The 13,218-nt window shown below is 39.2% G+C and overlaps 1 protein-coding gene across 1 annotated transcript; it reads right to left on the bottom strand.

The window, feature by feature from the left end:
- Positions 1 to 1,685: 1,685 nt before the first annotated feature.
- On the bottom strand, positions 1,686 to 11,152 carry LOC114882415 (hydroxysteroid dehydrogenase-like protein 2). Its single transcript, XM_046288744.1, has 5 exons — positions 11,137 to 11,152; positions 9,871 to 10,112; positions 9,663 to 9,785; positions 2,546 to 2,693; positions 1,686 to 1,786 (listed from the first exon to the last, which is right to left on the bottom strand). The coding sequence occupies exons 1-5, from the start codon at positions 11,150 to 11,152 to the stop codon at positions 1,686 to 1,688; spliced, it is 630 nt and encodes a 209-aa protein (XP_046144700.1).
- Positions 11,153 to 13,218: the final 2,066 nt, after the last annotated feature.

The following is a 13,218-nucleotide window of genomic DNA, read 5'->3' as shown; positions in this document are numbered from 1 at the left end:
GACCAGTGATCCTTTCGCGTGCACTGATGCGGAGGATCGTGAACAATCTTTAGAGAGGATGAGCGATTTGGTGAAATGCACTTGAACTGAACTTGAATGAACTTTTTGCTGAACACGTCTTGATTGCTTGAATCGATGAACAGTAATGGCGTCGTTGCGCGCGAGCCGACGAGAAGAACCCTGCTCACGCGTTGACCTAGATGATCGACTTCCGATGTTTCTGCTTCTGATGCGACTGGTAAGGCCTCCGCCCGCCTGACGTCGAGTTGCGCATTCATTTGGACGATTGACGGGCGTTTCAAGTTTTTTGGCTGACTCGTCTGATTCAGTTGAGTGTTAAGCTTTAAATTCTTGCTTAAATTTTCAAGAGTTTTTGCGGCTTTTACATTTTCTTCCAACTTTTCTCCGAAAAGCCACTCATCGACGGTGGTTGCGTTAAGCGTCTCTTTCATCGATGCATTAATATTCTTTACAATGAGGCTCCGACGAATACTGGATTCTACATGTTGAAGATCTGCCATGAGTTGCAGAACTCCCCACAACGATTCTGTCAATTCCTTTGTTGGTAGCTTCTCTTTGCTTCTGAGACTCGTGATTTTAATAAGTACGTCCAACAGATCCGCTGGACTAGTAACGACTAGGATAACGATCCTCGCCTGCTTCTCAACGAGTCGACTGTCTCTCCTTGTTACGGTTTCCTGAAGGCAAGTTTTTAATTCTGGATTCAATTTGGGAGGATCCATCATTAGACAATTTCCGAGTGACGGAAATTTTTCGAGCAACCCTTTCCTTTTGTCCGCAGGAAGACCTCTTTTAATTACTTCCTCTATTCCGGCCACAAACATTGTCTGTATGGCAGGCGCTAGCTTCCTATCCGGATGAACCCTCTCTCCTATAACCCGAAGGATCTCGGGTTAAGGTCTGGTTCTTTCTTATTTTGTATACCTGTTGATGAGGACTTCTCCTCAGACTGATTCAATCTTTGAATAGACTTAGCTTCCTGAGCGACCTGGCCAGATTGAACCATCTGATCTGTCAACGCCACTTGGTCCCGTTCGCCAGGGTCGCTGGTTGGTGGTGTATCCCTTGAAATTACAATGGGACTGTTCTCGGCGAGTGTTGGGTTTTTTGGAATGGCGTGGATTCCGTCTTTTCAAAGACGTAGGCGTCGAGGAGAAGAATAACGACACAGCTGCGTGGTCACTAATTGTGTATTAATTGTATTTTGTACACAATGAGTCGGAATTAAACACTACGCGAATTACTTGTGTCTTAATTTAGAATTGCGATTCACGGAATGCGCGGTGCAAAGCACTGAATTTAAATTGAATTTACTCGAAACTCGAGAAAAGAAAGTCTAGGTCGTTGGTCGCTGTTGTCGCTCGATAATCGTTCACTCTGAATTGCTTTCGCATTAATGCCGTAACGGTTCGAATTTAGGACTTTTAATATTGGCGAGCGCTCGGATCGGTGGTTAAACAGCGCAACAGCGATTACGTTTACTTATTGGTGAAGACGGGATTATCGACCCGTGTTATCGACTGAGGTGTTCGTACGAGTTTGAAGTGCGAAATTCGTACAGGGACTATTATTCGAGACCGAACTTGCTCGTGATTCACGATCTTGGTGTGAATCGCCACGATTATCATTCTGCGTCTGATTAGGACTCCTAGTGCGTTCTTGACTTAAACGCCGTTCACGGCTGGCGCTGTGATCTGAATATCGTTCACGTTGGTCATAATAATAATCATAGGCATCATAATGGGTTCTTCTGCCACCATGTCTGCTAGAACGTTCATCACGATAGCGCCTATCATCATGATAACCCGGATACGATCGACGTCCGTGTTCACCGCCTCTTTGAATCGATGAACAGTAATGGCGTCATTGCGCGCGAGCCGGCGAGAAGAATCCTGCTCATGCATTGACCTAGATGGTCGACTCCCGATCGATAAATCGATCATTCTCAAACAATGATTTTCGTCCAAAAGTCACGTTCGTTGTCCGCCAAATGAAGCATCTGATTTCCATAATTCAAACGCCTTGGCTTGTTAGTTGGCAATAATTGTTGTGTAATTTGAATTTTATAAGGAAACAAATGCAAATCGTGCTTGAGAATACGCCTCCTTTCGGATTCCATTAACTGTTCAATGAAGCATCGATTCACTGACATAATTTTGCTTTGAATTTCTTCATAATTTTCTTTTAATTTATCTGCGTATCTCAAGGCGATAGCTTCATTTGATCTGCTCATTTTACGTTTTTTTTTTTAGCAGGAATAGTACTATTAATTGCACTTAGATTTACGGGATTCAATTCGCTTGACGAATCTTCTTGTAACAGACAGCCTGTAGTTGACAAATTGTTTGATGTCGACGAACCTCCTGGGATTGCACCGTCTCGTGGATCTGGTTCATCTTCATAGATATTGTTCCTTGAATCGAGTATAGAATAATTTTTTTTTATTATCTTAAATATATAATTTCATTATATAGGTTCCTATCTACTACACTTCATAAAATTACGTTTATAACAAATCACTTACAACTATTATCATTGCTCTCAGAAAAATCTTGTAATGGTGTGCTGTTTACAACATCCCCTATAGCAATGGGATGAAAATTCAAAAGTTCACTTATTTCACTTACCACATCCACTTTTTTCCATTTGTCTTCGGATTTTGTTGTATTGAACTGAAAATTACAGATAACGTTACTATATGAAATTAATGTATTACTAAATTAAAAAAGTTTAGCTTAAGAGAGAGCTAAGGTATTTAAAGCTGCAAGTATTTAAAAACTATTATTGTAAAGAAATATGCACAAGTTGAAAATGAAAAGCTTATTCTCGTACAATCATTAGTTCAACGTAATGTTACACGACTTCTATAATTTAAAATGTTCAAGTACTCAGTATTCCTTACAATTATCACTCAATAAATCAAATAAAGCATTAATAACTACGTTACATATATTTATTTCACATAAAATATATTTTTACTTACGCCTCAGATTTCTAAATCTAGTCTGCATTTGCTTTGCCGTCTTGTTATAACCTTTATCTTTCCTGGGCGATTCTAAATAATTAAAAATGTCATCTGCTCGAAACCTTTTTCCATCTAAACTTTTCATTACTGTCGTTCTCTCATTAATTTGAGAAAATATCGAGTTTCCTCGGTTTCCCAACTTTCACGCTTTTTCATTTCCATTTTTTTTACTTTTTCGTTATACTTTCTGTATTATGATATGCAATTCAGAATAACCAACTCTGCAAACAATGGAGAGTTAAGATGTTTTATTTTTATAGTTGGCATTATTGTCATCATTTGCACGTCCTTTTACATCGATGTAGTAACCCTAAGCCTCTTCACTAAATTACTTTGAGTTACTACATCGATGTAATAACTTTGTCATAAAAGAGCGTTTACATGGCATCTAACGTCAGTAGTTATAACATCGATGTTATAAATCCGGCTTAAATCGGGCCGTGTAAACGTAGTCAATGTCGTTCCAGACAGACCAAGTTGTTGAGTACGGCGACGATACGACACATTCTGTTCCCTCTCAACATCGGCCTGAACAAGCTGGATGTTCTTGTTGCTGCGCCTTGTACGCTGTCTAACACTTCGCACGATCACTAACGTTGCCACTAGCACGAAACTTCTGGATAATTTTCGATACAGTCCTCCACGTAACGTTGAAATTCCGTCCATACTCCTGCCTCATATCACGTAAAATTTTGGTAAACGAGGACTCATCTCTAAAATATATCTCTACAATATCGGTGAGTTGTGCTGGCGTTAAGTTATTCATGGTGAATAATGATATAAAATGAGTTGTCGAATGAGCTAGAATATTCTTCGAAATGTTTACGAATAGCAATTCTTTTAGCGTTTAACATATGGTACCTACAGACGGCGCACTCTGTGTATAATCATCGAAGCAAATAATTGTTTTAATTACGTTACTTTTGACACCTTTCACAAACTCACTTTCACAGCCTAATCCTTTGAAGATTGTATATTCATCATATATTTCATCTGATAAATTCAATCCGTTTAATTGTTGCGTTTTATTCATATTAGTTGCGGAATTCAGTAATTAAAAATCCAAATAGAAATACTGCGTAGTTTCTGAAAACCGTTGAAACTATCATGGCGACGAAATAGAAAGGAAAAGGAACACCAAAGAAAGGGAATGAAAGATCTTCGTCTAGCTCGCGCGTCTTAGCCAATCGCCGGGCACGCGACACTACCGAAAACGTACCACGATTCGTCAAACCGTCCCCTCCAAGGACGATGATCGCGCGACGGGCCCTTCGACCGTCGATCTCGCGTAAAATTCCTCACTCTTGATCGATCAATCGTAAGTACGTGATCGGGAGCCTGTGTGTTCGAGAGACAGAGTTGTTCGGAATTCGTGATAGTTTTCCTCTGCGGTAAAGCCCTCCGCGTAGCGAGGCAGAGTGCCGTGGTAGTTGAAATCATCCGTTTCTTAACAAGGACTCATAGACGCGCACGTTAAATTTTCCTGCTACCTCGTTTTCTATCTTTTCTTTCTGTTTTTAAATCGTTGCTCGCGTAAATTTCCGTATTAACTTCACTTCGCGTAATTATATATTGATTTTTCGTATTTCTTTAGTGTTTGTCTCTTGTCGACGTACTCGTCCGAATAATTCGTTTCCGCCGCGACAAGTGCAGTGATCGAAAATCTTATCGTTCTTTGGTGTTCCAGATCATCAAGCGAATACACATAGCAAACTACAAGCGAATATACTATCTTCTATTTATAAAACAGCGTTTCGGTAAGTCGATCCTATCACCATTTTTGAACACGACGTCTTTCTATTGGCAAAACGGGCGATCTGGTCCAGCCCTTCAGGGTTACGAGAGTATCTCAGGTCAGATCGTTCCATCATACGAGGTATCGATTATTATTTTCGATTATTATAATTATAGATTATTACGATTTCGTTTTCCAATTTTGTTAAAAAGGAGCACCTTAGTCCAGCCCTTTCGAGGGTTACGAGAGTACCTTAAGCTGGGGTGTACTCTCACGGGCGAAAATCCGCCAATTTCACGTTAATTCAAATTTTGATTGAAGGAAAGCGAAATAATAATCATCTCGCGCGACCGGTATATTACTCATAGGGTTTCAATTGTGATATCAGAGCGTTTGCATATTATTATTATATTTTGTTAATTAATACTAAGCATCTTTACCCTTGTTAAATTTGCATGAACGGGTATTTTCAATATAAACGAGTTTTCCAAATTTATTCAGATCTCAACTTTGGCATTTCTTGTATTTTGTTATTCACTTGACTGTTTCATTCAAAATTAAACCAGTTTCATTTACTTAAACAGTTTCAAAATTTATTTCAACACACCTAACTCTTTTCAGTTAAAACACGCCTACCAACGTATACAGATTCAAGGAGGGACCCGTACGGGACCTAAAGCGTTGAACGAACCCAATGAAAGGCTAATAAATTAAATTCTAATCTAACATCTTATTAACTTTGTCTTTCGTCTTTTAATTGTCGAGAGCGCTAACCCGCTCAAGACTGGTGGCAGCGATACCAACCATCGCGTCAGAATAGGGGAGAAAGAATAGGGAATTGTATTTCAACTATCAAATTGAAATTCATTCTTCAATAACTATCTTCTTCTTTCTTTTCCTTTTTACGTTGCGCCGTCGCACGCGCAACGTAACAATTAGCACCAGGACTTTTTATTTACTCGCGGCATACTGTAAACATTGTCCTCGGTATAGTCGCTCGCGTCAAACCGATGTATATTGCGTTTCATTACACCGTATATGTCATCACATTCTAGTTCGTATGCATATAAGACTGTCCGTGTCCGTATATAATAGTTTGTAACGCTGTTTAAATTGCGGCCAAACATAATCATGATGAAATTCGTATAAAAATGTTTTTGATATATCCAGAATACACATACCAACATAAATGGATTTTTTAAACTTGATTCTCAACTTTCGCATCTCTATTGCGATCAAATGTTCCGAAAATATTGATCTGCTATGAAAATTTGGTTTTGTTATTAGGACCTCTGCGCCATATCTGCCTTCCCATTTTGTAACTAATTTAACGTCTACATGATTTCTAAAGTTCTCCATAGTTTTACCAAAGACTGCATTACTCATTAAGTTAAATAAATTCTTTTCAAAATCATTTTTAGCTACAGTTCTAAGTTGCGTGTTTAAATGAATATATTCGCGAAGCCATGGTGTTCGAGAATGTGCGTGGTGTGAGGGGACTGAAAATAGAGGACACGCTCCTTTGTTAATAACACTATTTTATTTACAATATTTACAACGTTAGCGTACTCGAAAAATACATAAGTGTGAGAACTGGACATCCTGCGTGATACTGCATCGCGTGGTCGGAATATAATAATTCTTAACAAAAAACAAATCCGACTTTGAAACGCACTAAAAAGTGTAAAATAATTTCTATTTCATCTATACCAATATTCCATAGCTATTAATAATATCTACTTAATAGTTAAATAGGATACCATATACATTTCAAAGTTTTCGCAAGCGGCGCACAATTAAAAACTTTTCCTCTACTAGGAAGATCCTAACTCGGGCGTCGGCAACCTATGATAAATGACCCATTTGATAATTTCAAGTAAACAATATTCAACGAGAATCAACATACCCATTGCGAATTAACTATACTGCAGTTCACGAGTGACCGCACTAACTAGCGCAGCTCACTAGGTCTAGGGAGATTTTGAATAGCGTGTGTAATTACCCTTTACAGCTTGCTTCTTTCTTTGCGTTCACATCATTTTTTTTCGAAAAATAATAGGAATTTCATTGTATTGTGAAACTGTACAGTAACATCACCGGTTATCAGTTATCGTACGTCATATATTTCTGCCTACCATTTATATGATCGCAAAGTATAATAAGAAACAAGCTGTAGAGGGGAATAACACACGTTATTAAAAATCTCTCTAGACCTAGTTAGTTGCGCGAGTTAAGGTGATGCGAGCGTCGAGGCCGAACTCCGAATTCCGCGTCGGTAAAACAGTCAACGTTTCGTCGAAAATTATGCTGAACAGAAACTGATTTCAGCGCTACCTCAGTTGTTGCATCCAACTAACGGCATGCTATTCTACGGCACTCTTCTCATACACCTAAATGACACACGGATGCTACGATAGCTATATGTATTATGTATGACCTAGAAAGTGTACTCCTTCAGCCAAATATTATTGTATATACATTTTCTGTAATATAACATAACCAAGGGAAGAATATTCCTACAAATACAAATTGAATGTCTAAATAATATGTCCCGATATTGTACTCCGAATTCCTATAAATTGAATGCGTAAGGTTAGTTTATCCTTATAAGAATAATTGCAGGAATAATAGTTCAACTAATGTCAGTAGTATGATGTTGTACTCATGTACAGGTACTCGCAGCGAAAATCGTCCACCCGCAACGGAGCGTATATAAATCTAAATAAAACAATAAATAGAAACCAAATACAGTGATTGTGCATATCAAATTATTCTGCATACATAATTATATAACATATTCAAAAAGTAAAAGATTTTGTTGAATAATAATGGAGATATAGCATTGCAAATAGGATCGTGTCCGAAATGAACCTCACTGCAAACATCGTCCACTTTCAACAACGTTTCATAAATTGCAATAGTTATTTGATTTTGTAACTTTTAATAAGTGATTCTTATAAATTTTTATCTGGTCCTTTTTCCGCGTAATAATTCTGTGGACTCTACCGAGCAAAATGATCTAAATTGTTCTTACATTATAGGCATGTAAATATATTTACATAATAATGGAAGGAGGAGAGGCGTGTAACGACCCAGAGTGAGCACGTCACTGCACCGACTTGTAGGGAGAGCGGTTCCCTTAGAAGGCGACTCGTAATAAATGTGTTAAGGATTTTAGGTTCGTGTGGTGTGCGGTTAAGGAGTGAAATCCAAACACTAATGTGCTAGAAACTGAATGAAAATATGTTTATTCAAAAATAGAAAGGTAAGTGAATATTGAAATATAATACAAAATCGCTAGTATCACAATAAGTGCGGCTAGAATTAGGAATACAATAAGAAATATGTAATTAGTAGTTAATATTATATAAATAGAAATTAATAATTAGTAATGAATTATAGTAATTAATGAATATCGCGGAGCTGACTATAGGTACAGCTAACACTCTGAATAAAAACCAACTACTCTAAGTACTGGAAATTATTATCAAGAAGCAACTTGTACGGTACTTTCAGATATAAGCAGACTTTGACTACAGGTCGCAATCGGTTTCTGGACTGGCCAGAGCTGTGTTAAATACAGGCCGTTCAAGGAGCTCCGCTCCTCGCTAGCTCTTTATACTTGAGTATGGCTTAGCAAAAACACCTGGTTAACACGTTGCGCACCGTGAGTAGTCCGACTGCAGATCTGGAGTGACTTGTACTTGTTACTGAAAGGAATTTAATTTAGCGTCGGCTACTCTGTCGCTATATTCCTACCTAAGTGGATTAGCGTCGAGCAACCGCAGCTTTTCCTCTATCTTAAGAGTGGTAGCTGCCCTCGACCTAAGTCGAAGTCGAGCTGAGTATGGTCGAAACCAAACTGATTTTTCTTCGCGCTGCACGCCTCTATTTATACTCAGACTTTGCTGAGTCGGCGCTTTTTTTCAATGTAGAATTCTTTGGGGTAGCTGGAATCCACATCACGCGATGGTCGAGCATCCCTACTTCCCAACTTACGCGGCCTCCCTACTCTGGGTCCTCACCCCACCGCGAGATCATCGGGGTTGCTAGCGCACACGCGGTTGCATGTCGACAACTTATCGATGATCTGTTTTATCGTCTGAATGTTTATCGACTTGGTTTAAGATTACGATTGATTTTTTTAATTGGGGAACCGCTGGGACGTTACAGGCGCATAAATCCCACGAACGTCTGCTGATATGTATATATCGTTAGTACACATGATGGAATAGGAAAATAAATGAGAAGAACGTAACTAGTGGAAAATATTATAATATAATACAAATACATAATAATAATAATAATAATAATAGTAATTTAAAAAAAAGTGTAATTAAAATAAAATAATAATATGAAAAAAAATTTTAATAATTAATATAAAAGAATAATAATTAAGTTAAGTAAATAAAATAGTAATTAAAAAAAAATTGTAATTAAAATAAAATAATAATATGAAAAAAAAGATTATAATGTTTACAATAGAATAATAATAATGATAATAAACTAGGTCTGTAATAATAGTTCCTGAAATCAAACAAATCATACTTTTATATTATCTTTGTCGTTACAAGTTGTTACCTTGTCATATACAGATATTATCGTCATACTAACTTCAAGTGTGCCGCCCACAAAAGGGACCACAGGTACTGTGGTCCGCGCCGCAGTCGTGCCTACACCCGCACTGGCCGCTGCAGTGACTGCGGCCGCGACCGCGGCCGCAACCGTGACGGTGCATGGTTTGCTGCCACATCCGCTTTGCCTCTCGGCGGCGTTGCCGGATCAGCCGCTGCTGTTCTCTGCCGTATGCCTGGAAAAATAAATATAATGTTATTGTTCATAAACAATGAATAATAGAAATAACGTAAAAAAGCGACTTACGCTGGGCTGTTCCGGCGCGTAGAGCCCGGCTAATTGTGACTGGTGCGGCTGATATTCATACGGCTGCGGCTGCGTAGCCTGAGGCTGCGGCAGCACGTGCGGTTGCGGCGGCTGGTGCTGCGGCTGCAAAAATAAATATTATGATATCATGTATAAACAATAAATAGCTGAAATAACGTATACACATGAACGCAAAAAAACTACTTACCATAAGCCCAGCATGTTGCCCCTTCATGTCTCGCACTTGCTGCCGCAGGGCTGTGATTTCCGCCATGTTTCGCTGCATTTGCAGCGATTGCTGCTCTATCAGCTGCTGCAGCTGCAACAGCTGTTCAGCCTGCGGTTGCTGTTCAGACTGCGGTTGCTGTTGCGGTTGCAACCGCAGGTGCTGCACTTGCTGTTGCAGCTGTAATAGCGGCTCTGGCTGTTCCTTTTTGTCATCCTCATTATCTGAAAAGAAATTGCAAAACATGGGTAATATATACCTCAAATTGAATCAAATGACTTTCGGTTTCTCGATAAGCTATACCAAAGCTCGACAAAATTTGCACTTTTCAGCCGATTTTCAGTTGTCTCCGCCTACCGCTATTCCCCTTGCCGCGACGTTCATCACGCAGCCAACGAATCGTTTGAGGCTCAGGAGCGTATCACTCGTAAACGTATGCTGGCAAAAAACGCATCGACAATAGTACCTCGTGGGTGAGGTGGAAAGCTATTGTCTGCATATGTTTACGAGTGATACGCTCCTGAGTCTCTAACGCTTCGTTGGCTGCGCGCTGAACGTCGCGACAAGGGGAATAGCGGTAGGCGGAGACAACTGAAAATCGGCTGAAAAGTGCAAATTTTGTCGAGCTCTGACGATGAGCTATGCTTCACTAAGATATAAAATTACAATTATTCTAAATCTGTAAAAAAATATTAAAAGTGTATACGCGTGTCCGCGAGACAATATAACATACGATTATTCCAACAATTATTGCAACAATTGTTGCAGAAACCGTTGGAATAGTCGTCTGTTTCATTGTCTCGGGGACACGCGTCTAAAAAAAGCAATTTTAAAATTTTTTATTTCAGCCTGTGATGAAAATTTGACAGTAGAACTACCAAATGGGTCAAAAATGATCGCTTTCCAGTTTCTTCTTTGAAATTAAAAAAATATTTCATCAAGGTATTTTGGATGTTCTACTGTTAAAATATAACATTTGTAAAAAATATGTCATGTGTATGTTGAACATTTCATCGAGATCGGTCCATACACTCAGAAGTTACAAGTAATTAATTTTTGAAAATCGTGGCTTTTCATCCAAGAACGTAACTACTTCTGTTCTTAGGCGATTATCTGAAATTTTAATTACTTACAACTTCTACATGCATTGACCGATCTCGATGAAATTTTGAGAATGCACATAACTCATTTTAATCTACGAAAGACATCATTGGCACCCGCGAAGTAAAGATAAAAAGAAACACTTACTGCCGTTTTTGCCCATCTTCGAATTTTCTGCCTCTCCTCTCCCGTTGGTAGCATTCGTTGCACTGTCGATACCAGTGAAATTCGAAAACGCGACAGCGTTGGCGTTTCGTTTTTGTTTCAGATGTACGAAGCGCGTTGCCATGGCACGCGTTGTCATCTAATTGTTTCTAACAATAAGACGTCTTCACGGTAACGTCGAAGACGTATTATTGAGAAAATTTCCAAGCATTTGTAAACAAAATAAACAGATATGGGAAATAAAAAAGGTAGCTGTCGTAAAGGATTGCTGGTAGGGAGAAAACTCTCCCTGAAAAGTGGTTATAGAAAACGGTAAGTGTTTCAGATTTATACATTTCAGTAATGTGTATGAATTATCCTATAAATATTTATATTTTTATGCCTTCTACCTTGCAGGCGACAGAAACGACGGCAATCGTCGGCAATGACGATTGAAGCTGCTGCAGTTTTCGAAGAAAAATATTATGTACCGGCACAATCTTTTGGGAAAACTGGAAAGGAGGATAGTCAGACAGATATGTCTGATAAAAATCCTTTATTTTTCCCAAATAATGTTAATGATGTGGGACGCATCTTATCAGAAAACGCCCTTCGCGAAAATAATGATGTGGGACGCATTTTATCAGAAAACGCCCTTCGCGAAAATAATGATGTGGGACGCATCTTATCAGAAAACGCCCTTCGCGAAAATAATGATGTGGGACGCATCTTATCAGAAAACGCCCTTCGCGAAAATAACAATGTGGGACGCATTTTATCAGAAAACGCCCTTCGCGAAAATAATGATGTGGGACGCATCTTATCAAAAAACGCCCTTCGCGAAAATAATGATGTGGGACGCATCTTATCAGAAAACGCCCTTCGCGAAAATAACAATGTGGGACGCATCTTATCAGAAAACGCCCTTCGCGAAAATAATGATGTGGGACGCATCTTATCAGAAAACGCCCTTCGCGAAAATAATGATGTGGGACGCATCTCATCACAAAACGCCCTTCGCAAAAACGATGAAACTGTCGTTGTACAATGCGAATGTACCAGTGAGAGACCCACTGTACAAAACGTCCTGGACAATAGCGACGACAATCTCGTCGTAAGCGTCGGACACTGTGATGTGGGACGTATTTCGGAAAATGTGCCAGAAGGCGGCCGCGTTGTTGACGTTCAGTTCTTTTGGAATGAAATACATAGAACATTCGACAATCATGCGCAAGGTATTGAATGTCATTTTCGCGATTGGAAAATGATCGGTAGTCGCCAGCATGGGTGTCTGACACAGTTTTTCTTCAAGTGCCAAATGTGCAATTACGAAGATACTGTTTGGTCGGAACCTATGCATTCAGATATAATGAATGTAAATGAGGCCATGACGACCGCGACTGTTACAGTCGGAATCGGCTATGCACAATTAGAAGAATTATGCGCCGCCATGAACATGTCCTGCATGGTTGAAACGACGTACCGCAGGTACCGTGAAAAACTTGTCGATGAGTTTATGAAAAGCGCACTGCATACCATGCAGGCAGCAAGTGAAGAAGAAAGACGATTAGCTTCTGAAAACAATGAAGTCGTCGACGGTATCCCGTACATAACTGTCATAGCGGATGGTAGCTGGATGAAGAGATCGTATGGTACGAATTATAACTCACTTTCCGGTGTTGGTGCCATTGTAGGTTTCCGCACAGGAAAAGTTCTGTTTATTGGCATACGAAATAAATACTGCACAATATGTGATATAGCGGAACGAGAAGCTAAATCCCCAAAACAGCATAAATGTTATAAAAACTATGATCGTTATGCCAGTTCTAGTAGCATGGAAAGTGATGCTATTGCTGAAGGTTTCAATTGCAGCATTGAAATGCATGGCTTGATATATAGAACGGTTGTTGCCGATGGTGATAGCAACGTCTATCATACTATTGTGAACAACAGACCTTACCGAGAACAAAAAGTAACCGTTAGAAAAGTAGAGTGCACCAATCACTTACTTCGTAATTTATGTAAAAAGTTGAGACACGTTGCGGAGAAAACGCAAACGAAGAGTCACAGAGCTCGTGGCTATGT

This window comes from Osmia bicornis, chromosome 14, assembly GCF_907164935.1.
Source record: "Osmia bicornis bicornis chromosome 14, iOsmBic2.1, whole genome shotgun sequence".
Lineage (NCBI taxonomy): Eukaryota > Metazoa > Arthropoda > Insecta > Hymenoptera > Megachilidae > Osmia > Osmia bicornis.
Note: the sequence above shows the minus strand (reverse complement) of the source record. Positions and strands in the feature narration are given on the sequence as shown.